This window comes from Salmo trutta, unplaced genomic scaffold, assembly GCF_901001165.1.
Source record: "Salmo trutta unplaced genomic scaffold, fSalTru1.1, whole genome shotgun sequence".
Taxonomy (NCBI): Eukaryota; Metazoa; Chordata; class Actinopteri; order Salmoniformes; family Salmonidae; genus Salmo; species Salmo trutta.
Window position 1 is genome coordinate 355169 of NW_021822244.1, and position 24418 is coordinate 379586.

A 24418-nucleotide genomic window follows, 5' to 3' on the forward strand; every position below is an offset into this window, starting at 1 on the left:
TGTCACCTGGCTACCTAAACAAGAACAGTACATGTTCCTCTTCTCTCCAGTTGTGAGTGAGTTGCTGTTATATGTACCATAGTGATGAAGTCCAGATTACATCCCAAATGCCACCCTATTCCCTATGTAGTACACTACTTTTGACCAGGAACCATAGGTTGCCATTTGGGAAGTAGTCAGGCCGAATGCACAGGAGAAGTCTTTTCCTGACTAGATGTATGACACGTCTCAACAGGCATGGAGAACATACCTTCTCCTTCTCGCTCCGAGGGACTGATTCTGCAGGTACGGGACTGAGCAGAGGATCAGACTGTTGTGGCAACAGATACTTAACTCTCCCATTGCAGGTCAGTAAAATATAATAACCAAATTATGTTTTATTCATTATTACTTTTTAAATGTTTATGATTACTGTTATCATACATCTAAGGTGAACTGAGATTAACATAAAGATGTTAGGTGTTCTTGGAATGGAAGAGATTACTGTTAGTAGCTTTGTTTGGTATTTTTAGAAAGTCGAGTAATCAAACAATCTTTTTCATATAAAGTAGCATGCTATTTCAGTCAAGTAATGCGGACAAAATACACGTTTGGATTTTGTTTGCTAACCAAGGATAAGATACAATCAATTATGCACACTCATTGAATCAAATAATCTGAATGTTTGATAGATTGGGGTGTGTATACCAGAGAGTAGCAGTTGTATTAAATAGGTTTAAAAGAGACTTTGTGTTAACATTCTGAGTAGATCCCTATGGCCTCAAGCATAGTTTGTTATCAGCTACCTTTAGACGGTGTTTCCCTCACCTGGGAGGTTTTACTCTGGAAACAGGAAGTCTTAGGTACAGGGCTGTCAGCCCATCATTACACTGTTCTTTGTTGGAATCAGTACAACCAGAAACCCTTACTGTAACCGTCCAGGCATGAAGGATGGGTAGACCTTTACAAAACATATGTATGTTTTACACAATTAATGCCTTTACTCTCCTTGGCCTGCAATTATTTTACAAATTACCTAAACCATGTAACAGAGGATCAGTTGAAAGACCACGGAACAGAGGATCAGTTGAAAGACCACGGAACAGAGGATCAGTTGAAAGACCACGGAACAGAGGATCAGTTGAAAGACCACGGAACAGAGGATCAGTTGAAAGACCACGGAACAGACGATCAGTTGAAAGACCATGTAACATACAGTTTCAAACGATAACCTGCCTTCGTGTCTGGCTATATTCCTCAGAAAATATAGAACAATAATAATTTTGGGGGTGTTTATATTTGTCCTGTTACACACAGTGTGTACTGGAAAGGTGTTTGTTCCATATCCCAACTCCCCCTGGGACACCCACAGGGAGTGGGGTCACGGCCAGGGTCACCATATCCCAACTCTCCCTGAGACACCCGTAGGAAGTGGGGTCACAGCCAGGTTCACCATTGTACAGCGCCCCTGGAGAAATTAGGGTTTAGTGCCTTGCTCAAGGGCACAGCGGCAGATTTTTCACTTTGTCGGCTCCGGTATTCGAATGAGCGACCTTTTGGTTACTGGCCCAACGCTCTAACCTCGACGGTTACTTTCCAAACCGTAGTTAATTAGGTTTATAAAACTAAACCTTTTCCTTTTCTGTGTAGACATTCTTATACAGATCGGAGACCTGTACACCTCCACACACAGAGGCATCATGGCAGGAGTACTGAAGGCTTTCCTGTTGCTGTGGGTCCTCCAGGTCTCTGCCCAGGACCCAGAATACGACCACCTGCTAGTGAGGCCCAGGAACATCAATGGTATGGCGGGGTGGAAGCATAGAGACCTTGGCTGTGAATATAAATTACAAGAGCCATCAAATGTTATGATATGATTGATATACTATTTAGCAATATTGTAGATACATGTCGTTAACTTACGTCTATTGTACACAAGTAGATTAGCAATTGTGGAGGAATAATGGTGGATATCCATTAACTACTCCAAGCAAGGTGCTGCACGTTATTTTCTCACTCTCTGCCCAGACGAAAATGACGACTGCCCCATCAACGTGTACTTCACCATGGACACCTCTGAGAGTGTTGCTCTGAGGGAGTTCCCCTGGGGCAGTCTGGTGGAGGAGCTCAAGGTGTTCCTCCAGATGTTTGTGGAGAGGCTCCAGACCACCACCTTCAGGGCCAAGAGGGTCCAGTGGGCCTACGGTGGGCTGCACTTCTCAGACCGCGTGGAAGTCTTCAGCCAGGTGGTCACTGATGCTGCAGTTTTCCTGGAAAGGGCACAGGCCATCAGGTACATAGGTAGGGGTACCTTCATCGACTGTGCCCTGAGGAACATGACAGAACAAGTGAGGCTAACGGCCAGGGGAAAGCCGCGGCTCCAGTACGCTGTGGTCCTGACTGACGGCCACATCACTGGCAGCCCCTGTGGAGGGGTCTCACGGGCCGCCGAGGCTGCCAAGGCAGCGGGCATCAAGATCTTTGTAGTGGCCACCAACGAGGAAACCATGGAAAGTGAGCTCAAGCGGATCGTCAGTTCTCCTGTGGAGCTGTATAGGAAGGACTACATGGCATTCCCAGCTAGCAACCGCCAGGCAGCTGTCAACAGGATAACTGACACCATGGTAGGTTCATAGTGAAGCTTCCATTTGTGAAGTGGAGTACGGATGTTTTTGTGCTGTCATGGTTGATGCCAAGTTGTGTCAGTGTTACAGTGTCTGTGTTTTATGTATCCTAGTTTGTGCTTAATATGCTGTAATTTCTTTCTCATTCTAGATCAAAGAGGCTGAATTTGAGGTGAGTCATATGAAGCACTGAAGGATGTAGAATGAACGACACAATTGTCTTTCTTCTTTTTAATATTTGAAACCTCACATATATACACTGCTCAAAAAAATAAAGGGAACACTAAAACAACACATCCTAGATCTGAATGAATGAAATAATCTTATTAAATACTTTTTTCTTTACATAGTTGAATGTGCTGACAACAAAATCACACAAAAATAATCAATGGAAATCCAATTTATCAACCCATGGAGGTCTGGATTTGGAGTCACACTCAAAATTAAAGTGGAAAACCACACTACAGGCTGATCCAACTTTGATGTAATGTCCTTAAAACAAGTCAAAATGAGGCTCAGTAGTGTGTGTGGCCTCCACGTGCCTGTATGACCTCCCTACAACGCCTGGGCATGCTCCTGATGAGGTGGCGGATGGTCTCCTGAGGGATCTCCTCCCAGACCTGGACTAAAGCATCCGCCAACTCCTGGACAGTCTGTGGTGCAACGTGGCGTTGGTGGAGGGAGCGAGACATGATGTCCCAGATGTGCTCAATTGGATTCAGGTCTGGGGAACGGGCTGGCCAGTCCATAGCATCAATGCCTTCTTCTTGCAGGAACTGCTGACACACTCCAGCCACATGAGGTCTAGCATTGTCTTGCATTAGGAGGAACCCAGGGCCAACTGCACCAGCATATGGTCTCACAAGGGGTCTGAGGATCTCATCTCGGTACCTAATGGCAGTCAGGCTACCTCTGGCGAGCACATGGAGGGCTGTGCGGCCCCCCAAAGAAATGCCACCCCACACCATGACTGACCCACCGCCAAACCGGTCATGCTGGAGGATGTTGCAGGCAGCAGAACGTTCTCCACGGCGTCTCCAGACTCTGTCACGTCTGTCACGTGCTCAGTGTGAACCTGCTTTCATCTGTGAAGAGCACAGGGCGCCAGTGGCGAATTTGCCAATCTTGGTGTTCTCTGGCAAATGCCAAACGTCCTGCACGGTGTTGGGCTGTAAGCACAACCCCCACCTGTGGACGTCGGGCCCTCATACCACCCTCATGGAGTCTGTTTCTGACCGTTTGAGCAGACACATGTACATTTGTGGCCTGCTGGAGGTCATTTTGCAGGGCTCTGGCAGTGCTCCTCCTGCTCCTCCTTGCACAAAGGCGGAGGTAGCGGTCCTGCTGCTGGGTTGTTGCCCTCCTACGGCCTCCTCCACGTCTCCTGATGTACTGGCCTGTCTCCTGGTAGCGCCTCCATGCTCTGGACACTACGCTGACAGACACAGCAAACCTTCTTGCCACAGCTCGCATTGATGTGCCATCCTGGATGAGCTGCACTACCTGAGTCACTTGTGTGGGTTGTAGACTCAGTCTCATGCTACCACTAGAGAAAGCACCGCCAGCATTCAAAAGTGACCAAAACATCAGCCAGGAAGCATAGGAACTGAGAAGAGGTCTGTGGTCACCACCTGCAGAACCACTCCTTTATTGGGGGTGTCTTGCTTATTGCCTATAATTTCTACCTGTTGTCTATTCCATTTGCACAACAGCATGTGAAATTTATTGTCAATCAGTGTTGCTTCCTAAGTGGACAGTTTGATTTCACAGAAGTGTGATTGACTTGGAGTTACATTGTGATGTTTAAGTGTTCCCTTTATTTTTTTGAGCAGTGTATATTTTTTGTGATATCCAATTGGTAGTTAGTCTTAACCCATTGCTGCAACTCCCCTATGGACTCGGGAGAGGCGAAGGTCGAGAGCCATGCGTCCTCTGAAACACGGCCCTGCTTCTTGACACACTGCTCGCCTTAACCCGGAAGCCAGCTGCACCAATGTGTTGGAGGAAACACCGTCCAACTGGCGACCGTAGTCAGCTTGCAGGCGCCCAGCCCGCCACAAGGAGTCGCTAGAGCGTGATGAGACAAGGAAATCCCGGCCGGCCAAACTCTCCCCTAACCCGGACGACGCTGGGCCATTGGTTCTCCTGGACATGGCTGGCTACGACACAGCCTGGGATCAAACCCGGGGCTGTATTGACACCTTAATGCACTGCAATACAGTGCCTTCGATCGCTGCGCCACTCGCGAGGTCCATACTTGAAACCTCTTTGACCATATCTTATGTGATTTCTCTCTAGTGCCAAGCTCCTATGTGCATCCAAACAAAAGGAGCTGCCGGGCCGAAAGGATACAAGGGAATGAAAGTAAATAAGCAATCTCTTATTTTGATAAACCTAAATATGTATCGGTTTATGACACTTCATGACATCAATGTTTGTTTTGTGTCTTGTAGGGTGCGAAGGGAACTGGTGGTGCAGTAGGAGATCCTGGACAGCCTGGGCCACCGGTTAGATTAAATACATGATGGCACAATACAGGACGTACTAGCCAATTACACTCAATATGATTTAACATTTCATTTCTGTTTTCCCTACAGGGTGACCTTGGTATCGAGGGCCCGATAGGTTTACATGGACAGAAGGTAAGAGGAACGATGATATTTCTAACTTTGATATTTGTCTGTGCCCTGGTGCTTTGATTTAATATTTCACACATTATTGACATTATTTACCTAATTTATATTTACAGGGTCTTCCAGGCCTCAAAGGAGAGAAGGTAACATATTAGTAAATGCTCTAACCATTTGTTACTCCTGTATATACTACCAAGCTTGTTATAATAGTGCATTGCTGTCTGTATTTGACGTCATATTTTGTCATTGTTTCACAGGGAGATATTGGAAGATCTGGTCTGAAGGTACTCCTTTTCCATTGATATTAATACATCTCAATCATGATTGGTTCATTAATGATTTCATTAGATTGATGATCTCAGGATCAGTTCATTAGGACATGCACTATGTACCCAATTAACAATGAACAATTTACTCAATCGGATCTCGTCAGGGTCAAAGTGGATCTCCTGGGTATAATGGCATTGATGGCGAAAAGGTATGTCTTATTTATTTGCTTACTAATTGATAAAAAGACTGTATTTAGACATGTGTAGTTAGTGATGTCATCTACTTCGTTGTTTTCCAGGGAAAGACTGGCACCATTGGGACACCTGGATGTAAAGGAGACGCTGGCATGTCGGTGAGATAATGCAGCGACGTTGAGCATAATAAACAGTAGGTGTGAATGTAACATTCTACATAGCCTGTATGCATTGTGGTTCTAAATGTCCTCCTCCACCACCTTTGCGGTCTCACAGGGAGAAGGCGGTCCTGCCGGTGACTTTGGTATCAAGGGTGACACGGGCAAGTCAGGTGAAAAGGTAGGTGGATTCTTCACCTGATTCCTGAATTTAGCACCTTTGTACAGTGTCCTGTTACATATAGAATACGACAGTATGAGTCATAATACCCATAAAACCTAGCGGTCAAACAGGGAAATGCTTCCAATCGTTTATTCGCCATTCATTTTTACCATAGGGTATTTTAGAAACACTTAAAATAAGGGCTACAGTTGAAGTCGGACGTTTACATACACCTTAGCCAAATACATTTAAACTCAGTTTTTCACAATATCTGACATTTAATCCTAGTACAAATTCCCTGTCTTAGGTCAGTTAGGATCACCACTTTATTTTAAGAATGGGAAATGTCAGAATAATAGTAGAGAGTGATTGATTTCAGCTTTTATTTCTTTCATCACATTCCCAGTGGGTCAGAAGTTTACATACACTCAATTAGTATTTGGTAGCATTGCCTTTAAATTGTTTAACTTGGGTCAAATGTTTCGGGTAGCCTTCCACAAGATTCCCACAATAAGTTGGGTGAATTTTGGCCCATTCCTCCTGACAGAGCTGGTGTAACTGAGTCAGGTTTGTAGGCCTCCTTGCTCGCACACACTTTTTCAGTTCTGCCCACAAATGTTCTATGGGATTGAGGTTAGGGCTTTGTGATGGCCACTCCAATACCTTGACTTTGTTGTCCTTAAACCATTTTGCCACAACTTTGGAAGTATGGTTTGGGTCATTGTCCATTTGGAAGATCTATTTGCGACCAAGCTTTAACTTCCTGACTGATGTTTTGAGATGTTGCTTCAATGTATCCAAATAATTTTCCTCCCTCATGACGCCATCTATTTTGTGAAGTGCACCAGTCCCTCCTGCAGCAAAGCACCCCCACAACATGATGCTGCCACCCCCGTACTTCACGGTTGGGATGGTGTTCTTCGGCTTGCAAGCCTCCCCCTTTTTCCTCCAAACATAATGGTGGTCATTATGGCCAAACAGTTCTATTTTTGTTTCATCAGACCAGAGGACATTTCTCCAAAAAGTACAATCTTTGTCCCCATGTGTAGTTGCAAACCGTAGTCTGGCTTTTTTATGGCAGTTTTGAAGCAGTGGCTTCTTCCTTGCTGAGTGGCATTTCATGTTACGTCGATATCGGACTCGTTTTACTGTGGATATAGATACTTTTGTACCCGTTTCCTGCAGCATCTTCACAAGGTCCTTTTCTGTTGTTCTGGGATTGATTTTCCCTTTTTCGCACCAAAGTACGTTCATCTCTAGAAGACAGAACACATCTCCTTCCTGAGCGATATGATGGCTGCGTGGTCCCATGGTGGTTATACTTGCGTACTATTGTTTGTACAGATGAACGTTTTACCTTCAGGCATTTGGAAATTGCTCCCAAGAATGAACCAGACTTGTGGACCAGACAATTCTTTTCTGAGGTCTTGGCTGATTTCTCTTGATTTTCCATGATGTCAAGCAAAGAGGCACTGAGTTTGAAGGTATACCCTGAAATACATCCACAGGTACACCTCCAATTGACTCAAATGATGTCAATTAGCCTATCAGAAGCTTTTCCAAGTTGTTTAAAGGCACAGCGAACTTAGTGTATGTAAACTTCTGACCCACTAGAATTGTGATACAGTGAAATAATCTGTCTGTAAACAATTGTTGGAAAAATGACTTGTCATGCACAAAGTAGATGTCCTAACCGACTTGCCAAAACTATTGTTTGTTAACAAGAAATTTGTGGAGTGGTTGAAAAACGTGTTTTAATGACTCCAACCGAAGTGTATGTAAACTTCCGACTTCAACTGTGTTTCGTGTAGGCTTACCCTGACGTGACGTTTTGATAACCATGTAAATCTCTCTAAGACTTATATCAATATATTCGCCTGTATTTACCCCCCCCAAAAATGAAATGCTAATGTGGCTATAATAAAGAACCACAAACGCCATGATGCTGATCTGGACGAGACTGCCAAATTGAAGCAAAGGTAAGAATCTCTGGATTAACTATCTAATCTTAGCTACATTTAGTAATAAGTAAATTGATTAAAATGTCTTTAAATGTACAATTATGTGAACTATCTTGTGCAAGTTTTACATGTACACAATACCTGTTAAAAGGTGTCAGCTAGAGATGACGTGCAGGGATTTGTAGTCGTGCATGATGTCTACTTTGATGCTAATTAGCATTTTTGAATTTGCGAGTAAATAGAGCCGAATGTCCAATAGAGATTTACACGGTTATCAAAACGTCACGCCAGGGTAAGTCTACACGAAACACAGCTCTTATTTTAAGTGTATCTAAAATCCCCTATTGGAAAAATGAATGGTGGGGAAATTATTGGAACCATTTCCTTGATTGACTGCTTGTTTTTATGGGTATTATGACACCACTGTGGCGCTCTTTAGGCTTCTTGAAACATGAGTCTTGTCCACCTGGTACATCCTGTATTGTGTTGTCTTCAGGGTGTTGCTGGGCAGAGTGGCAGGCCTGGACCACAGGGTGATCGTGGAGACAGTGGAGATAAGGTCTGGAGCGCCATCTGAACGACACGTTATCAGAAACACTATCAACGTGTAGTTATTTAGACAATAATACATTAAGTGTGACTCTGTTACAGGGTGTTGCTGGCTATATTGGAAACCCTGGTCTGCCTGGGCAAAAAGGAAACAAGGTACTATATCTGTATCGCTCAGAGATGAACACTATTTCAGTTTAATAACTAGGAGTATTAGGCTGCCAAATCAAACCACCTAATCATCTGCTTAAACAATATTTCTGTTCATTAGGGTAAAGCTGGACCTGGTGGAAGTCCTGGCGACACTGTGAGTCTCATATTCAAGTCTGTAATAAATCAGCAGTGAAGTGATAGTGTCTTCATACAGTGTTGTGCGTCGCACAACAATCACACAAGAAAGAGTGGACTCACAACATTTACATTGACACGTTTTATTTTGGCCCTGGTGAAACATGTTTCTTTCAGGGAAGCAGAGGAGACAGTGGCAGAGCTGGACAACGGGGCAAGGCTGGCAAGAGAGGAGATAAGGTATTCACAAACTAAAAACATCAAACAAGCAAACATCTAATCTGTTTTTACTGCACAATAGGAGAATCCATGTTGGTTGCATTCATTGTGTTGCATCTTGCAGGAAGAACTAGGTTCAGATGGAGAATCCATGTTGGTTGTATTCATTGTGTTGCATCTTGCAGGGAGAACTAGGCCCAGAGGGAGAATCCATGTTGGTTGTATTCATTATGTTGCATCTTGCAGGAAGAACTAGGTTCAGATGGAGAATCCATGTTGGTTGTATTCATTGTGTTGCATCTTGCAGGGAGAACTAGGCCCAGAGGGAGAATCCATGTTGGTTGTATTCATTATGTTGCATCTTGCAGGGAGAACTAGGCCCAGAGGGAGAATCCATGTTGGTTGTATTCATTGTGTTGCATCTTGCAGGGAGAACTAGGCCCAGAGGGAGAATCCATGTTGGTTGTATTCATTATGTTGTATCTTGCAGGGAGAACTAGGCCCAGAGGGGGTGAGAGGAGTTCCTGGAGAGAATGGAGAAAAAGGAGCAGCAGTGAGTAATCAATATGCATGTGTTGTATTTCAATCAATACATTGAACTGTATCATCTTTTTGAATCCCTATCATATCCATCTCATACCAGGGGTCACCAGGTTTCCCAGGGGTCCGTGGTCCACCAGGTGAGGGTGGAGAGGCAGGACTTCAGGTGAATACTGCCCTAAATAATTAGAATAATAATACCTGGTAAGAGCAGAAGTGCTCCACTAACCATTCAACCCGTCACCAAATATACCATTGGTTAAACAGGTGATATCTATGACAGGTGATGTAATGAAATTAGAAAATAATATTCTGCCCTGTCACCATCCGTGTCCATGTTTTCTGCATGTCCTCGTAGGGCTCTCAGGGGGATGCAGGGGACTTTGGCCCCCGAGGAAACACTGGAGCAGCAGGAGCTAAGGTAAGTTGACCTGGTTTCAGCTTTTAACACTTAAACTGCCGGGCCTAGATTCCCCCTTACTACGCCAATGAGCAAGATTCTGTTTTTACTGCAACATTCTAACAGTCTAATAAATGCATTTCATAAATGCTATCGGGAAAAAAACATCCTTTGGTTGTGTTTCTGAAGGTCTTGGGTAACATTAGAATTTTTCAAAGAACACAATAGCATTATCATTAGTTTATGTTACTGTAGGCGATCTGCTGCTGCGTGCACATGTGTGGAGAGCAAAGGAAAAGCAGTTCATCTTGGTAAAAGTGATATTTTGAAATAGAGCTCATCTCTCAAATTTTAAAGAGTTATTTAGAATCTTCTCTTTCTGATACTACATATAAATCAGAACGTCTTACCTGCATGTAACTTTGTAGGAGTATTTGAAAAAGCAGTGCGACAAAAACAACAACACAGAGTTACACATGGAATAAACAAACGTACAGTCAATAACACAATAGAAAAATCTATGTACAGTGTGTGCAAATGTAGTAAGATTAGGGCGGTAAGGCAATAAATGGGCCATAGAGGTGAAATAATTACAATTTAGCATTAACACTGGAGTGATATATGTGCAGATGATGATGTGCAAGTAGAGATACTGGGGTGCAAAAATAAATAAATAAATAACAATATGGGGATGAGGTAGTTGGGTGTGCTATTTACAGATGGGCTGTGTACAGGTACAGTGATCGGTAAGCTGCTCTGACAGCTGACACTTAAAGTTAGTGAGGGAGATATTAGTCTCCAGCTTCAGTGATTTTTGCAATTCGTTCCAGTCATTGGTAGCAGAGAACTGGAAGGAAAGGCGGCCAAAGGAGGTGTTGGCTTTGGGGATGACCAGTGAAATATACCTGCTGGAGCGCGTGCTACGAGTGGGTGTTGCTATGGTGACCAGTGAGCTGAGATAAGGTGGGGCTTTACCTAGCAAAGACTTATAGATGACCAGGAGCCAGTGGGTTTGGCAACGAATATGTAGCGAGGGCCAGCCAACGAGAGCATACAGGTCGCAGTGGTGGATAGTATATGGGGCTTTGGTGACAAAACGGATGGCACTGTGATAGACTACATCAAATTTGCTGAGCCGAAGTCAAGGATCGGTAGGATAGTCAGTTTTACGAGGGTATGTTTGGCAGCATGAGTGAAGGATGCTTTGTTGCGAAATAGGAAGCCGATTCTAGATTTAATTTTGGATTGGAGATGCTTAATGTGAGTCTGGAAGGAGAGTTTACAGTCTAACCAGACACCTAGGTATTTGTGGTTGTCCACATATTCTAAGTCAGAACCATCCAGTGGTGATGCTAGTCGGGTGGGTGGGTGCGGGCAGCAATCGTTTGAAGAGCATGCATTTAGTTTTACTTGTATTTAAAAGCAGTTGGAGGCCACGGAAGGAGAGTTGTATGGCATTGAAGCTCGTTTGGAGGTTTGTTAACACAGTGTCTAAAGAAGGGCCAGAAGTATACAGAATGGTGTCATCTGCGTAGAGGCGGATCAGAGAATCACCAGCAGCAAGAGTGACATCATTGATATATACAGAGAAAAGAGTCGGTCCGAAAATTTAACCCTGTGGCACCCCCATAGAGACTGCCAGAGGTCCGGACAACAGGCCCTCCGACACACTGAACTCTATCAGAGAAGTAGTTGGTGAACCAGGTTAGGCAGTCATTTGAGAAACCAAGGCTATTGAGTCTGCCGATAAGTTAGTGACAACAAAGTTATTAAGTCTTTGACCACACTGTGTTGTTAATAAGGCACGGGGGGTGTGGTACATGGCTTATGTGCCACTCCTAAGGGCTGTTCTTAGGCACGACGCAACGCAGAGGTATATTGGCCATATACCACAAACCCCCAAGGTGCCTTATTGCTATTAGAAACTGGTTAGCAACGTAATTAGAGCAGTAAAAATACATGTTTTGTCATACCCATGATATACGGTCTGATATACCACGGCTGTCAGCCAATCAGCATTCAAGGCTCGATTCACCCAGTTTATAAAACTGGTTATGGCACACATTTGTGATATCTAAATTCTAACAACATACTTATTTCGGAAAAGTCAAGAAAAAATTGCTGAGATATTTAAATGTTTTATTCGTATGCAGTCAAAATGACACTCGATATGTTGCAACAGGCCTATGTATAATAACACATACCTGAATCTGACAATGGAAGGTATTTCCGTTGAGGTTATGTTGGAAACTGTACAGAGTACTGAGTAGGGCCCCCCTAAACATTTACTACGAGTGGAAATGATTCTTTGTTGACATGCCCTGGTCACGTTCTTTTCTTAGAATGATTAAGTGGTCTTACAGTGTTTTTGTAGTACACCTTCACAAGGACGGTAGCTGAGGCAAAATAAAGTTCTGGAAAATGGGAGCCAAACAGTGCTTAAAATGCTGTTTGTCTTTTTTTAATTGGTAGGGAGATGGAGGAAGTGATGGATACAACTACCCAGGTCCCAGAGGGAAACAGGTTTGAACTGCACTTGACTGAATAACAAAAGCCTATTTGGCAATTGAATTGGATTGGTAATCCTGTTTTAATTAGTGCCATGACAACCATGCTAACTCAGCTTCATTATCTCCTAGGGAGGGAGAGGAGACCCTGGTTTACCTGGACTGCAGGTCATCTTATGTACCTGTTCTTAGCCGTCCATATTTCAAATCTGAAATTGTTCCACCCCTCTATTCACTACCATGTCTATATTTTTCGCAGGGCACCAGAGGTTATAATGGAGAGAAAGGAGCCCAGGGAACTACAGGAACAAAAGGACTGGCAGTACGTGCAGTATATCATAAACAGAGATATCATATTAATAAATACACTTGTTTATTTAAATCAATGTATTTCTTCCTATAAAATAAATGGGTGTATTGTTTTACAGGGGGAGCCAGGGCAAGAGGGTGTTCCTGGGGACAGAGGGGTGAGGGGGTCACCTGGACCACTGGTGAGTCTTATTCCTATGTACACATACAAAGGTACATTTAGTTCTCATTTGTGATTCATTTCATCCACTTAGTCTGTCATTGGTCATTAAATGTTTCTATTGATGGTGTCTAGGGAGTACCTGGTATTCGTGGGGCTTCTGGTCTATCAGTAAGTAACAGACTTTTTGTTCATCCTGATTGACAGATATCTTTCATATCCCTGTCTCTCTGAGAGAATGCTGATGAATATTCTCAACTTTCAGGAGTGTGAAATCATGGGATTTGTTAGAGAAACATGCGGCTGCTGTGGTAATGGTTTATTTCCAGTTTTAATGACAACCAATTTTCCTTGTAATAATAAAAAAATGCCCAAGTCTTGTTGTTAACTGTCTCTCTGTGCAGATTGTGAAAAGGTTTGCCCTCCCCTGGACCTGGTGTTTGTGATTGACAGCTCTGAAAGTATTGGAAAAACCAACTTCAGCCTGGCTAAAAACTTTGTCATCAGTGTAGCAAACAGGTTTGGGAAGATGGCCAAAAACATATCTGACGTCTCAGGTAAACTTCACTGTTTGAATGGAAAACAATAGATCACCAAGATTTCTAGGAACAGGATTTAAAATATATATATTTTTAAACATATAATCAATTTTATTCCCTGAACTACTTCTAAACCCCCAAAAGGGTCTCGTCTGGGTGTGGTTCAGTACAGTCACCAAGGGGCGGTTCAGGCCATCAGGATGGACGATAGGGGCATCACCTCTGTGACCTCCTTCAACACAAAGGTCAAAGCCATGGAGTGGATCGCTGGAGGCACCTGGACTCCGTCTGCCCTGAAGTACACATACGACCATCTGATAGAACCAGGTCGCAGGGGGAGGACCAAGGTGGTGGCCATAGTTATCACAGACGGTCGCTACGATCCTAAAGACCTGGATAATCTTGGAGCCCTGTGTAACGGGGTGGACGTGTATGCCATCGCCATCGGTGATATGTTTGACTCTGGGGCAGAGAGGCAGAATCTGGAGAGGATTGCCTGTAATATGGGTGACCGGGTGAAGACCCTGAGTGTCTACGCTGAACTTACTGCTGAGGAATTCTTAGAGGAAATAGAACAAATCCTCTGCCCAGGCAAGTCTATGTCTCCATCCCAAATGACACCCTATTCCCTATATAGTGCACTACTTTTGTCCAGAGCTCTATATAGGGAATAGGGTGCCATTGGGATGCACACTACATTTTATCAACAGTTCAATGATTTTATTTAGTGAAAATTACCCACCCTGACTAATGAACTACATTCACTTCTCTTCTTCTCTAGAACCAGAGATGATCTGTCCAGACCTGAAGTGTGCCTCAGGTGAAAAGACAACTTGTTTTTTATTGATGTTTTTACATCTAATAATGGGGCAAATTGTTTTGGTGTTATTTCATATTGCACTAATGAAAATTCCTGGCCTTGAATATTTGTTCAGTTGGAAATGAACTATTAATGTCTTTCCAATATATTCTGCATATGTAAATTACAGATGTATTAGAGTTTGAGTTATTATTATTAGAGTTTATGAATCAACAGTCTGTATAACATTGACTTTTCTATTATTGTCAAAGATTTGAGTTTGGCTCCACTGATCCAGCGCCCCGTAGACATCCTCTTCTTCATTGATGGTTCTGAGAGAACAGGGGGCAGAAACTTCATCAGCATCCTGCACTTCATCGAGAGACTCTCCCAATCGATCCCTCTCTCCAAGGAGGTCTCTTCAGGAGCTCGCTTCGCCGTGCTGCAGTTTGGAGGGGAGCAGGACCCAGAGGTTCTTCTGGACTTCTCGAACAACCGCAGAAAGATCAGCTCCCTGGTCTCTAATGCAGTCTACCGCGACTCATCCTCCACTCTGGGCAGCGCTATTCTCTACGCAACTGAGAAACTTGTAAGTAACCCTGGAGGTCGGTTCAGAGGGGTACGTCCGGACGCAGAGCTCGCTTTTGTGTTCATTACAGACGGAGTGACCTCAGACAAGAACTTTGCTGAGGGTATTGGAGCCATGAGAAGGGCCAACGCAGTGGGTGTTGCTATCACAGTGGGGTCAGATATTGACAGGGAGCGGTTGCTGCAACTCACTCTAAGGGACAAAGCTCTTATCTTTAACCTGAAGAGTTTCAATGACTTGGCCCTCCCTGGGGTTGTTAAACACATGGCTCATTGCCTAGGTTAAACCAGGTTTGAAATCTATTCAGGGCCCCATTTGATTTAACACTCCCCTGTAGGCTAACTGAAAGACCTAGAACTGATTTCATATGTCCTTTTATGTATCTTTTCTATAATTAGTTTTTATTAGACTACATTTTTAAGAAAGATTTATGTTACTAATCTAATTGATTAGTGACCCCAATAAAGCTTTTTTTTCAAATAAAGATTTATTCTCATTAATAACAAAGGTATAGCATGTTCCTACTAAAATGTAGAGGATGTACAATATGTGACATTGTAGCCATGTTGCAATAACAAGACAAAGAAAATGAACCACATTTGAAGGTTCTGTCATGTGTTGATAACAAAACAAAAAAACAATGCTGCTGTTGATTTTTTTAATCAATGCATTTCTTTCAAATATAGAAACTGGGATATTAGCAACCTACTAATTACTGGTGTGACTAAATGCTACCTCAATAGATACTGAACCAGGAGGGTCGTTTTCTGTTCCTCTCCACTATCCTCTTGTCTTTGTCGGACTCCCCTGGACTCTCACTGTCATACAGGACCAGGGTCTCCTGCGCTGGTGTGTTGAGAGGCCTGCCCTCCATGGCTTTAATCTGACCTCGGATCAGCGCTGTCTCCTTCCTGATCTTCTCATAACAGAACCCACACAGAATATGCTTCTGCTTCAGGTGGCCACACTCCACGCACGGCTCAATGTTGGTCTGACAAAGAGAAGGGGGGGAGAGAGAGAGAGGAGGGGGAGAGAGCGAGAGGGGGGAGAATGAGGGAGAGAGAGAGAGCACAAAACAGAAAAATCCATTGCCTTTTCGATTGTGTTTATTGCAATATTATTAAGAAATTAGTCAAAGGAGTTCACTCATGGCAGATACCATTACATAAAATATGCTACATACAACTGGACATCAGAGGACAATAATTACAAGTGAAATGTCACCCAGTGAAATGATGCACACAAAGTTAATACCTTAACTTTGAGCATAAAGCTTGGGTCTCGTCTTCTAGTCCTGTTGATTTCTATTGTGCGTCTCTTTTTGGGTGCTGCCATCCAGAACACATTGTCCAGGAAGCTGGGCTCCGCGGTCGCCTCTTGCTCATCGTGGGGCTGTGGGAGGATGCTGGGGCCATGGACAGCTAGAGCTGGGGCTGTATAGAAACAAAACACAGAGACACAATCATATATCAACAATCTATGCAATAGACAGAAACTATGTATGTATGTCACCACTCAGTATACATCTAGCAGTCTACTCATAGATTGAAGCACGTATAGAATCGTACATCATCATAGTTCTTACTGTCCAACACAAAGTCATAGATTATGCAGGGTAACATAGCTACCATGGAAGTTTTAAAGTTAGCGCTGTTAGCCAGCCAGCTAGCTACAAATAAACACAAGGCAGAATGTTGTGTAAAGCTCAAACTCACCAAACTGTCTGTCAAGTCCTGTAGCCTGTATAATTCTGCATTCCAGCTGTAAAAACGAACGTCTCAAAAAACACACTAAACCAGACAAATTCATAATTGTAGAGGTTTGCGTAGTGTCTTTACACTCATGTCACACAGCTCACGGTCATTGAATCACATACGTCATTTAACTGCGACAACCGAAGAACCAATTGCATCTTGTCATTAGTATAAAGCGTTATCACCACTACTGAGCAAATATGGGAGAAAGGGGGTACAGTTTCTCACTCACCACATTCAGGTAACTTTTACAAACTACTGTAGTGGAAGAAGTTTAGCTAATTTGGGTATTGCAGGAAGAAGGATTGAGATCGGGCGAGTTGTTTAGAAACCAGACTGTTGCTCGCGGTGGTTTGATGCTTTGTCATTCTGTTACTCTGGCTAGCTAATGTTAGGCTAGTAGTAGGAAGTGTGATGTTTCTAGTTCAAGATCTTCAAACAGGCAATTTTGATATCCAACACATTTTGTCTCGTCATACCATTTGCCCTCTTTCAGTAATTAAGTGATTAGCTGAGATGCGATCTTTGCAAAAAGGCATCTGGCTTTGCTGTTGGAAGTTTACATTGACTTTCAGTTTGTTGATTGCTGAGCGAGACTGAGTCACTAGCTAACGTTACACCAATAAATCTAAACTCTAAAAGCACTGATCAGACCAAGACGAAATGATGTTTGTCATGACATTATTAATGAAAAGTTGAAACAATTTCCCTCCCACACAGCCCATCTGGTAAACTGGTCCAGATCGAGTATGCCCTGTCAGCGGTAGCAGCAGGAGCCCCCTCAGTGGGAATCAAAGGTAAAGACTTCAAATGATCACCCAATATGTCTGTTTTCACACAGGCAGACAAATTCACTTCAGAGCTAATCTGATTGGTCAATTAGTGAGAGAAAAAAAATCTGAATTGTCTGCCTGTTTAAATGCAGCCCATGTACTATAATATGTATGAAGTGGTGCAACCACCAGGTAATGGTTTTTATATACAAGATGCCTGCATACATGTGTCCATGGTACCAAACTCTTTTAAAGAGCAACTGCCCCTAAAAACCAACTTGTAATTTAGAAAACAGCTTATGTGCCATCGATATGAGTCAGGGACATTTATTCTAATGTCAAAATTGACTACAAAGTGTAAATAGGATCATTTTGGTCCTAAAGTCAGTTTCGTCCAAAACAGATTTTTCTACCTGAGTATGCCACAATGTAAATGAAGGTTGGGTTTATTTCAACCCGGTTCACAGCTGGCAGCAAACAAGTTATCATCAATTCGGAGTGCAGCTGCAAGCGACCCCGATCGTAATGCCTGTGTTAAATGTGGTTTGACTTTGGATATCCCTAAATATTGAAAGCATTTAATGAGAACTAAAGTGTGCAACATGAAAATATTGTCTCATTTACATTGTTATTTATTGAAGGTTCCATACTAGGCTCAGAGATTGGTTATCCAAAGTCAAACCAATTTTGCCACTATCGCACACCAGCCGGCTGAAGCAAATCGGCGATACAATTTGGCTAACTTCCCACCTGCAAACACACATGAGACCCCCACATCAAACCACACCTGAAACCAACTCACATTTGAATTCAGTCATGGCTGCTGGCATTTTTAAGGCTACGTTTAGACATTTTTCTTTTTTTACTGATTGGGCTTTTGAACACTCAGATCAGCTCTGGAAAAAATCTGATGTGATTGGTCCAAAATATATCAGAATTGGGCTACCTGTCGAAACATAGCCTTAATGAACCAAATCTAAAACCAAGCCAAATCAAGAAGTTTAGCCGCATTACAGAAGACAGTCCAGATTGATGGTTTCTTTCTCCCCGTTTAAAGCCTCAAATGGAGTCGTTTTGGCAACTGAGAAGAAACAGAAGTCTATACTGTACGACGAGACGAGTGTTCACAAAGTGGAGATGATAACCAAACATATTGGCATGGTGTACAGTGGAATGGGTCCAGACTACAGGTACATACTGCTGTGTGTGTGTGAGGGAGAGTGACACTGCCTTTCCTTGACTTTCTAAATCTTGGGTTTACAACAGGGACAAGGATATATTAGAAATGTGTCTCTTGTACTCTGCAGGGTGCTGTTGAGGAGAGCGAGGAAACTGGCCCAGCAGTACTTCCTGGTCTACCAGGAGCCAATCCCCACAGCCCAGCTGGTCCAGCGGGTAGCCTCTGTCATGCAGGAGTACACACAGTCTGGGTCAGTTCTGTTCTGTTTTGTGGGTTTCCTCAAGTTTGATCAGGGCTGGCTGACTGAGTGTGCAGGCTTTTGATCCGACCTGGCTGAAACACGACTGATTCAGCTAATCAAGGTCCTGATGACCAGCTGATTGGTAGAACCAGTGTGTTAGGCTTTTCCTTCAGCCCTGCCCTAAAGCCCTTGCACCCAGTATAGAACCAGGTGTGTTTGAGCAGGGCTGAAGGAAAAGCCTAAAGCCCTTAGACCCAGATGTGTTAGAGCAGGGCTGGCTGAAGGAAAAGCCTAAAGCCCTTACACCCAGTATAGAACCAGGTGTGTTAGAGCAGGGCTGGCTGAAGGAAAAGCCTAAAGTCCGGACACCCAGTATCTTTCCACGAGGGTTGGCCACTGCTGAGTTACAATATCCATGCGTGTTGATAAAGTAGTTGTTTTCACCTGAATTTCTAGAGGGTAACATCCTGTGTTTTTTCAGTGGAGTGCGACCCTTTGGTGTGTCACTGTTGATAGCTGGATGGGATGATGATCACCCTTACCTCTTCCAGTCAGATCCCTCTGTAAGTATCAATGGTAGTATAAACACACTCTATCATTGAATTGCTTCACTCCTAGGCCGTGTCTAGACAGCTCATGGAGCTTTTGTATTCTGATCATGGAGTTCTAATCATGGAATTCCGAACTCGTCATGCGTCTAAACCTACATTTTAAATGTGTCCGGATTCCCTTTTCCTGTGCTATATTCAAATGGCAGAATGCATAATGCAAACGGTGGTACAGGCTAAATCTGATAACAACACAGCAAGTTGATGGGAGTAGCAAACTACTGCAGCTAACTAGCCAGCTAACCTCTGGCTAGTTAGCAAGCTAGCTAGCAAAGCGAAAGGGATTGCAAACAGGCATAACAAAAATAGTTTTTTTACATTTTTTATTTTATTTCACCTTTATTTAACCAGGTAGGCCAGTTGAGAACAAGTTCTCATTTACAACTGCGACCTGGCCAAGATAAAGCAAAGCAGTGCGACAAAAACAACACAGAGTTACACATAAACAAAACATACAGTCAATAACACGGGTAGCCTGATTAAATAAGCTAGCTGGCTAGCATTTATGAAGCCAGCAAACACATTCCACACTAGGAACATATTTCCTCCAACTTTTAATGGTGCCTCTCGCTCCCAAAACACGTGCTGATGATGTCGCCCACTGTATGGGGCGACATTAGCCTGAATGTGTCCAGACTGAAGAGAAATCCACACAAAATGTGTCCCTGACCACCACCTGAAGTGGTCAGCCAGATCTGAACACAATCCGATCACAACCAGTCTTTTCAATGCGATCTTCGTATTCTGATGGCAGAAGTTGCATGTAAGTGTGAAGTGTAGACAGCCAACGTGTCTTCTCTACTGTTACGCTTTGCTAACACACGTGGCTGCCCTCCTTGACAACGTTTCAACGGTTTGAGCCACCCAAAAGTGTACCAATCGGATGGCTCCATCCGTGACATTTCAAGCTAGCTGTGGAGTGAGCTTACAGTACGTTCTTAACTGCGTTACACATACATCATTTTTTCCGGTACTAACTATATGACTATTTTCATGTACACAGGGTGCATACTTTGCATGGAAAGCAACAGCGATGGGAAAGAATTACGTCAATGGGAAAACATTCCTAGAAAAGAGATACAACGTGGATCTGGAACTGGAAGACGCTATCCACACAGCAATCTTAACCTTGAAGGTAATTCATCTCACCTGCAGTTTTAGTACTCTTCCCTCTCAGAAGTGTTTAAGAAATACTGTGATACTGTGTTTAGGTTAAACCTGGAATAGTTTGAATACTTCATGATTTACTTTATCATAGCGTTCTATTAAATCCATGCATGTACTGTGTTGCATTAATGTTGTGTGTGTGTGTTTTTTTTAAAGGAAAGTTTTGAGGGTCAGATGACAGAAGATAACATTGAGGTGGGGATCTGCAACGAGGCAGGTTTCAGAAGACTCACCACAGCGGAGGTCAAGGACTACCTGGCAGCCATTGCATAAAATGCCCCCTCCATGGGGGTATGTTGGCATGGAGTCATTCAGATCAGCTGTTTACTTTTTACACACCACATACCAATACAGTTTTTTGCAGTTTAGCAGATTTCTACAATTTGTCATTTTTTTTCTCTGGTTATACCTATTCACATACTACTAAAAAAATACAATTTATGTAATATTTTGTCCTTTGATCAATTTTGGTTTTCTTCATATAATTTCATGTTAGGTTTCAGTTTGCGATTTGAAAATTTGTTTAATTCTCAATTTCCCACTATATTGGTAAAGTGTAAATATACATTTGGCATGAAATTAGTCCCCCCCAAATACAGTGCCTTCAGAAAGTATTCATACCACTTGACTTATTCCACATTTACAGCCTGAATTGAAAATGGATTTCAAAAAAAATCTCCCATCTACACACAATACCCAAATAATTAGTGTTTTTGTAAATGTTTGCCAATTAATAAAAATAATTTACAGAAATGTCTAACTTACATAAGTAGCCATTTCACACCCATTTCCTATAAAGCTCCAAATTAAGCTCAGGTGCATCCAATTTCCTTTGCATTTCATTGATGACCTACAACTTGATTGGAGTCCACCTGTGGCCAATTCAATCGTTTGGACATGATTTAGAAACTCCGGTCTATTTAAGGTCCCACAGTTGACAGTGCATGTCAGAGGGACTGGGGTTTCCAGGAGGAATAATGGTGGCTGGTAATAGTTGACAGTGCATGTCAGAGGAACTGGGGTTTCCAGGAGGAGTAATGGTGGCTGGTAATAGTTTACAGTGCATGTCAGAGGGACTGGGGTTTCCAGGAGGAGTAATGGCGACATGGCAGCAAATTCAAGAAACATTTAAACAGTTTGCGACTACAGAGGATGAAGGAGTGGAAAGAGCGTGGAAATGGACACCAAGAAATAAGATATGTAGAGGGAAGCGGTGTTGTCGGGAAGATTAGCGTTAAACACCAAAATAACGTACTCCTGCAGCTCAGAAAAGTAACTTGATGAGGATGAACTACCTGCGGCAGGTGCGGTGAATGCCGTCAAGTTCGCGCCTCGTCCAGATGATGACAAAAATGATTCTGGCCCAGTGGGTGTGATATTTTTGGGGGAGAGAATGGATCCTTGCCTTCTGGCTGATCCATATGGGGTGTCAGGTTGGTTGGGGACTGTTAAGACAGAGGGACGCTGTTTCCCTCACTCAGATGATTTCTCAGGTGAGATTCAGCCATTTACGAATTGACGGAAAATGATGATAAAAAATATATATATATTCGGGTTAGAGTCCATGAATACACGCCACAACGGCGCCTTGCTGCGGAGAACAAAGCAATTCAAAGTTATTGTCCCTAGGCGTGTGGTGCCCAGCGCCCGCTCCCTCTGGACTGAAGAATTGTGAGTCCACTGAGTTACTTTCACCGACTCAGTATGTGTAGCCCTATATACACTGCTCAAAAAAATAAAGGGAACACTTAAACAACACATCCTAGATCTGAATGAAAGAAATAATCTTATTAAATACTTTTTTTCTTTACATAGTTGAATGTGCTGACAACAAAATCACACAAAAATAATCAATGGAAATCCAATTTATCAACCCATGTTAGAGTGGTGTGGTTTTAATGGGTGTAGGGTTAGTTGGTCTAGTGGTGAGGTTTTAATGGGTGTAGGGTTACTTGGTATAGTGGTGAGGTTTTAATGGGTGTAGGGTTACTTGGTATAGTGGTGAGGTTTTAATGGGTGTAGGGTTAGTTGGTCTAGTGGTGAGGTTTTAATGGGTGTAGGGTTACTTGGTATAGTGGTGAGGTTTTAATGGGTGTAGGGTTACTTGGTATAGTGGTGAGGTTTTAATGGGTGTAGGGTTAGTTGGTCTAGTGGTGAGGTTTTAATGGGTGTAGGGTTACTTGGTATAGTGGTGAGGTTTTAATGGGTGTAGGGTTACTTGGTATAGTGGTGAGGTTTTAATGGGTGTAGGGTTAGATGGTATAGTGGTGAGGTTTTAATGGGTGTAGGGTTAGTTGGTATAGTGGTGTGGTTTTAATGGGTGTAGGGTTAGTTGGTAGGGCACATTTTTTCCCCTTCCCTTTGTGTCACAAAGTGTAATGAATTCACGCTCAAGAACAGTAGGCTGACAGCCCAGACAGTAGGTGGCGACATGCACCTTTAATGTATGATTGTGGACCGCCATAATACCATAAAATAAGTGCATGTCAGAGCAGAAACTATACAATGAAGTCCAAGGGACTGTCCATAGATCTGAGATAGAATTGTGACGAGGCATATTATCTGGGGAAGGGTATAAAACACTTTCTAGAATGTTGAAAGTTTCCAAAAGCACAATGGTCTCCATCATTTGGAAATGGAAAAAATATGGAACTACCTGGACGCTGGCCATCTGACCAAACTGAGCAACCTGGCAAGAAGGGCATTGGTAAGAGAGGTGACCAAGAACCCAATGAACACACTGACAGAACTGCAGAGTTCCTTGGCTGAGATGGGAGAACCTGTCTCTACAGCGCTTCACCAATCTGGGCTTTATGGGGGAGTGGCCACATGACAGCACACCTGGAGTTTACAAAAAAGCATGTGAAAGACAAATGTAAAGCATTTTGTCTGGACAAAACCAGGCACAGCTCATCACCCATCTAACACCATCCCTACTGTGAAGTGGTAGTGGCAGCATCATGCAATGGGGAGGCTTTTCAGCGGCAGGGACAGGGAGACTGGTAAGGATAGAGGGAACAATGAATGGAGCCAAATACAGGCAAATCCTTGAGAACCTGCTTCAGAATGCAGAATGTCCTGTTGGAAGATGTACGCTTCAACAGGACAATGACCCCAAGCATATAGCCAAAGCAACGCTGGAATGGCCCCAAAACAAGAATGTGAAAGTCCTTCCGTGGCCTAGACTTGAATCCCATTGAAAATCTGTTGAAAGACTTGAAGATTGCTGTTTGCTGCAGTACCCCATCTAATTTAACAGAGCTTGAGAAAATATGCAAGGAAGATTGGAGACAATCCCCAAATCCAAATCTGCAAAAGTGATAGACATCCCCATGACGACTCAAAACTGTAATCCCTGCCAACTGTGCTTCTAGAAAATATTGACTTGGGTGTGAATACTTATGTAAATGAGATATTTTTGTTTTTCATTTTCAATAAATGTTCTAAAATTTCTAAAAACATGTTTTCACTTTGTAATTGTCGGGTATTGTGTGTAGATGGGTAAGAAAAACTATTATATTTAATCTATTTCAATTCAGGCTGTAACAACAAAATGTGGAATAAGTCAAAGGTAATACTTTCGGAAGGCACTGTATTACCCCCATACTTTTAAAATGAATGAAACAGAGCTCCTCTAGACATTTAGCATAGTTTATATTACAATTGAAGAAAGAAAACTCTCTCAAATATAATTTACATTTTATAGTAAAGAAGTTATATTTTCACAACGGTAAAGAAAACGCTTTATCATAAACCTGTAGCTAGGCGTCCATAATGCGCAATTTACAGCGCGCCAAAAATAACCGGGACATCT

At 42.9% G+C, this 24418-nt stretch overlaps 3 protein-coding genes across 3 annotated transcripts; 2 read left to right on the forward strand and 1 right to left on the reverse strand.

Annotated features, from left to right (window-relative positions):
- Nucleotides 1–241: 241 nt before the first annotated feature.
- Nucleotides 242–15357, forward strand: LOC115181375 (collagen alpha-2(VI) chain). The gene is made up of 29 exons (XM_029743298.1): nucleotides 242–347; nucleotides 1630–1782; nucleotides 2008–2603; nucleotides 2755–2775; nucleotides 4902–4967; nucleotides 5057–5110; nucleotides 5201–5245; nucleotides 5353–5379; nucleotides 5494–5520; nucleotides 5670–5714; nucleotides 5805–5858; nucleotides 5977–6039; nucleotides 8479–8541; nucleotides 8634–8687; nucleotides 8803–8838; nucleotides 8997–9059; nucleotides 9529–9591; nucleotides 9682–9744; nucleotides 9937–9999; nucleotides 12451–12501; nucleotides 12618–12653; nucleotides 12745–12807; nucleotides 12914–12976; nucleotides 13090–13125; nucleotides 13220–13265; nucleotides 13359–13511; nucleotides 13638–14084; nucleotides 14275–14313; nucleotides 14565–15357. The coding sequence occupies exons 2-29, from the start codon at nucleotides 1680–1682 to the stop codon at nucleotides 15164–15166; spliced, it is 3042 nt and encodes a 1013-aa protein (XP_029599158.1). The 5' UTR covers nucleotides 242–347; nucleotides 1630–1679; the 3' UTR covers nucleotides 15167–15357.
- Nucleotides 15358–15525: 168 nt separating this feature from the next.
- Nucleotides 15526–16763, reverse strand: LOC115181392 (39S ribosomal protein L32, mitochondrial). The gene is made up of 3 exons (XM_029743327.1): nucleotides 16597–16763; nucleotides 16136–16314; nucleotides 15526–15872 (listed from the first exon to the last, which is right to left on the reverse strand). Exons 1-3 carry the CDS (start codon nucleotides 16688–16690, stop codon nucleotides 15618–15620), a joined length of 528 nt encoding a protein of 175 aa, XP_029599187.1. The 5' UTR covers nucleotides 16691–16763; the 3' UTR covers nucleotides 15526–15617.
- On the forward strand, nucleotides 16764–21361 carry LOC115181389 (proteasome subunit alpha type-2). The gene is made up of 7 exons (XM_029743323.1): nucleotides 16764–16876; nucleotides 17356–17432; nucleotides 18466–18598; nucleotides 18716–18838; nucleotides 19311–19392; nucleotides 20441–20572; nucleotides 20761–21361. The coding sequence occupies exons 1-7, from the start codon at nucleotides 16836–16838 to the stop codon at nucleotides 20875–20877; spliced, it is 705 nt and encodes a 234-aa protein (XP_029599183.1). The 5' UTR covers nucleotides 16764–16835; the 3' UTR covers nucleotides 20878–21361.
- The last annotated feature ends 3057 nt before the right edge of the window (nucleotides 21362–24418 follow it).

Coding starts and splice junctions, on each gene's coding strand:
- LOC115181375 (XM_029743298.1), top strand. CDS start 1,680: ATGGCAGGAGTACTGAAGGCTTTCCTGTTGCTGTGGGTCCTCCAGGTC. Junction 8,839..8,996: donor GTGGAAGTCCTGGCGACACT/GTGAGTCTCATA, acceptor TGTTTCTTTCAG/GGAAGCAGAGGAGACAGTGG. Junction 12,654..12,744: donor CTGGTTTACCTGGACTGCAG/GTCATCTTATGT, acceptor TATTTTTCGCAG/GGCACCAGAGGTTATAATGG.
- LOC115181392 (XM_029743327.1), bottom strand. CDS start 16,690: ATGAATTTGTCTGGTTTAGTGTGTTTTTTGAGACGTTCGTTTTTACAG. Junction 16,315..16,596: donor AGGACTTGACAGACAGTTTG/GTGAGTTTGAGC, acceptor GTTTCTATACAG/CCCCAGCTCTAGCTGTCCAT. Junction 15,873..16,135: donor GCTTTATGCTCAAAGTTAAG/GTATTAACTTTG, acceptor TCTCTTTGTCAG/ACCAACATTGAGCCGTGCGT.
- LOC115181389 (XM_029743323.1), top strand. CDS start 16,836: ATGGGAGAAAGGGGGTACAGTTTCTCACTCACCACATTCAG. Junction 18,839..19,310: donor CAGGAGTACACACAGTCTGG/GTCAGTTCTGTT, acceptor GTGTTTTTTCAG/TGGAGTGCGACCCTTTGGTG. Junction 19,393..20,440: donor TCTTCCAGTCAGATCCCTCT/GTAAGTATCAAT, acceptor TCATGTACACAG/GGTGCATACTTTGCATGGAA.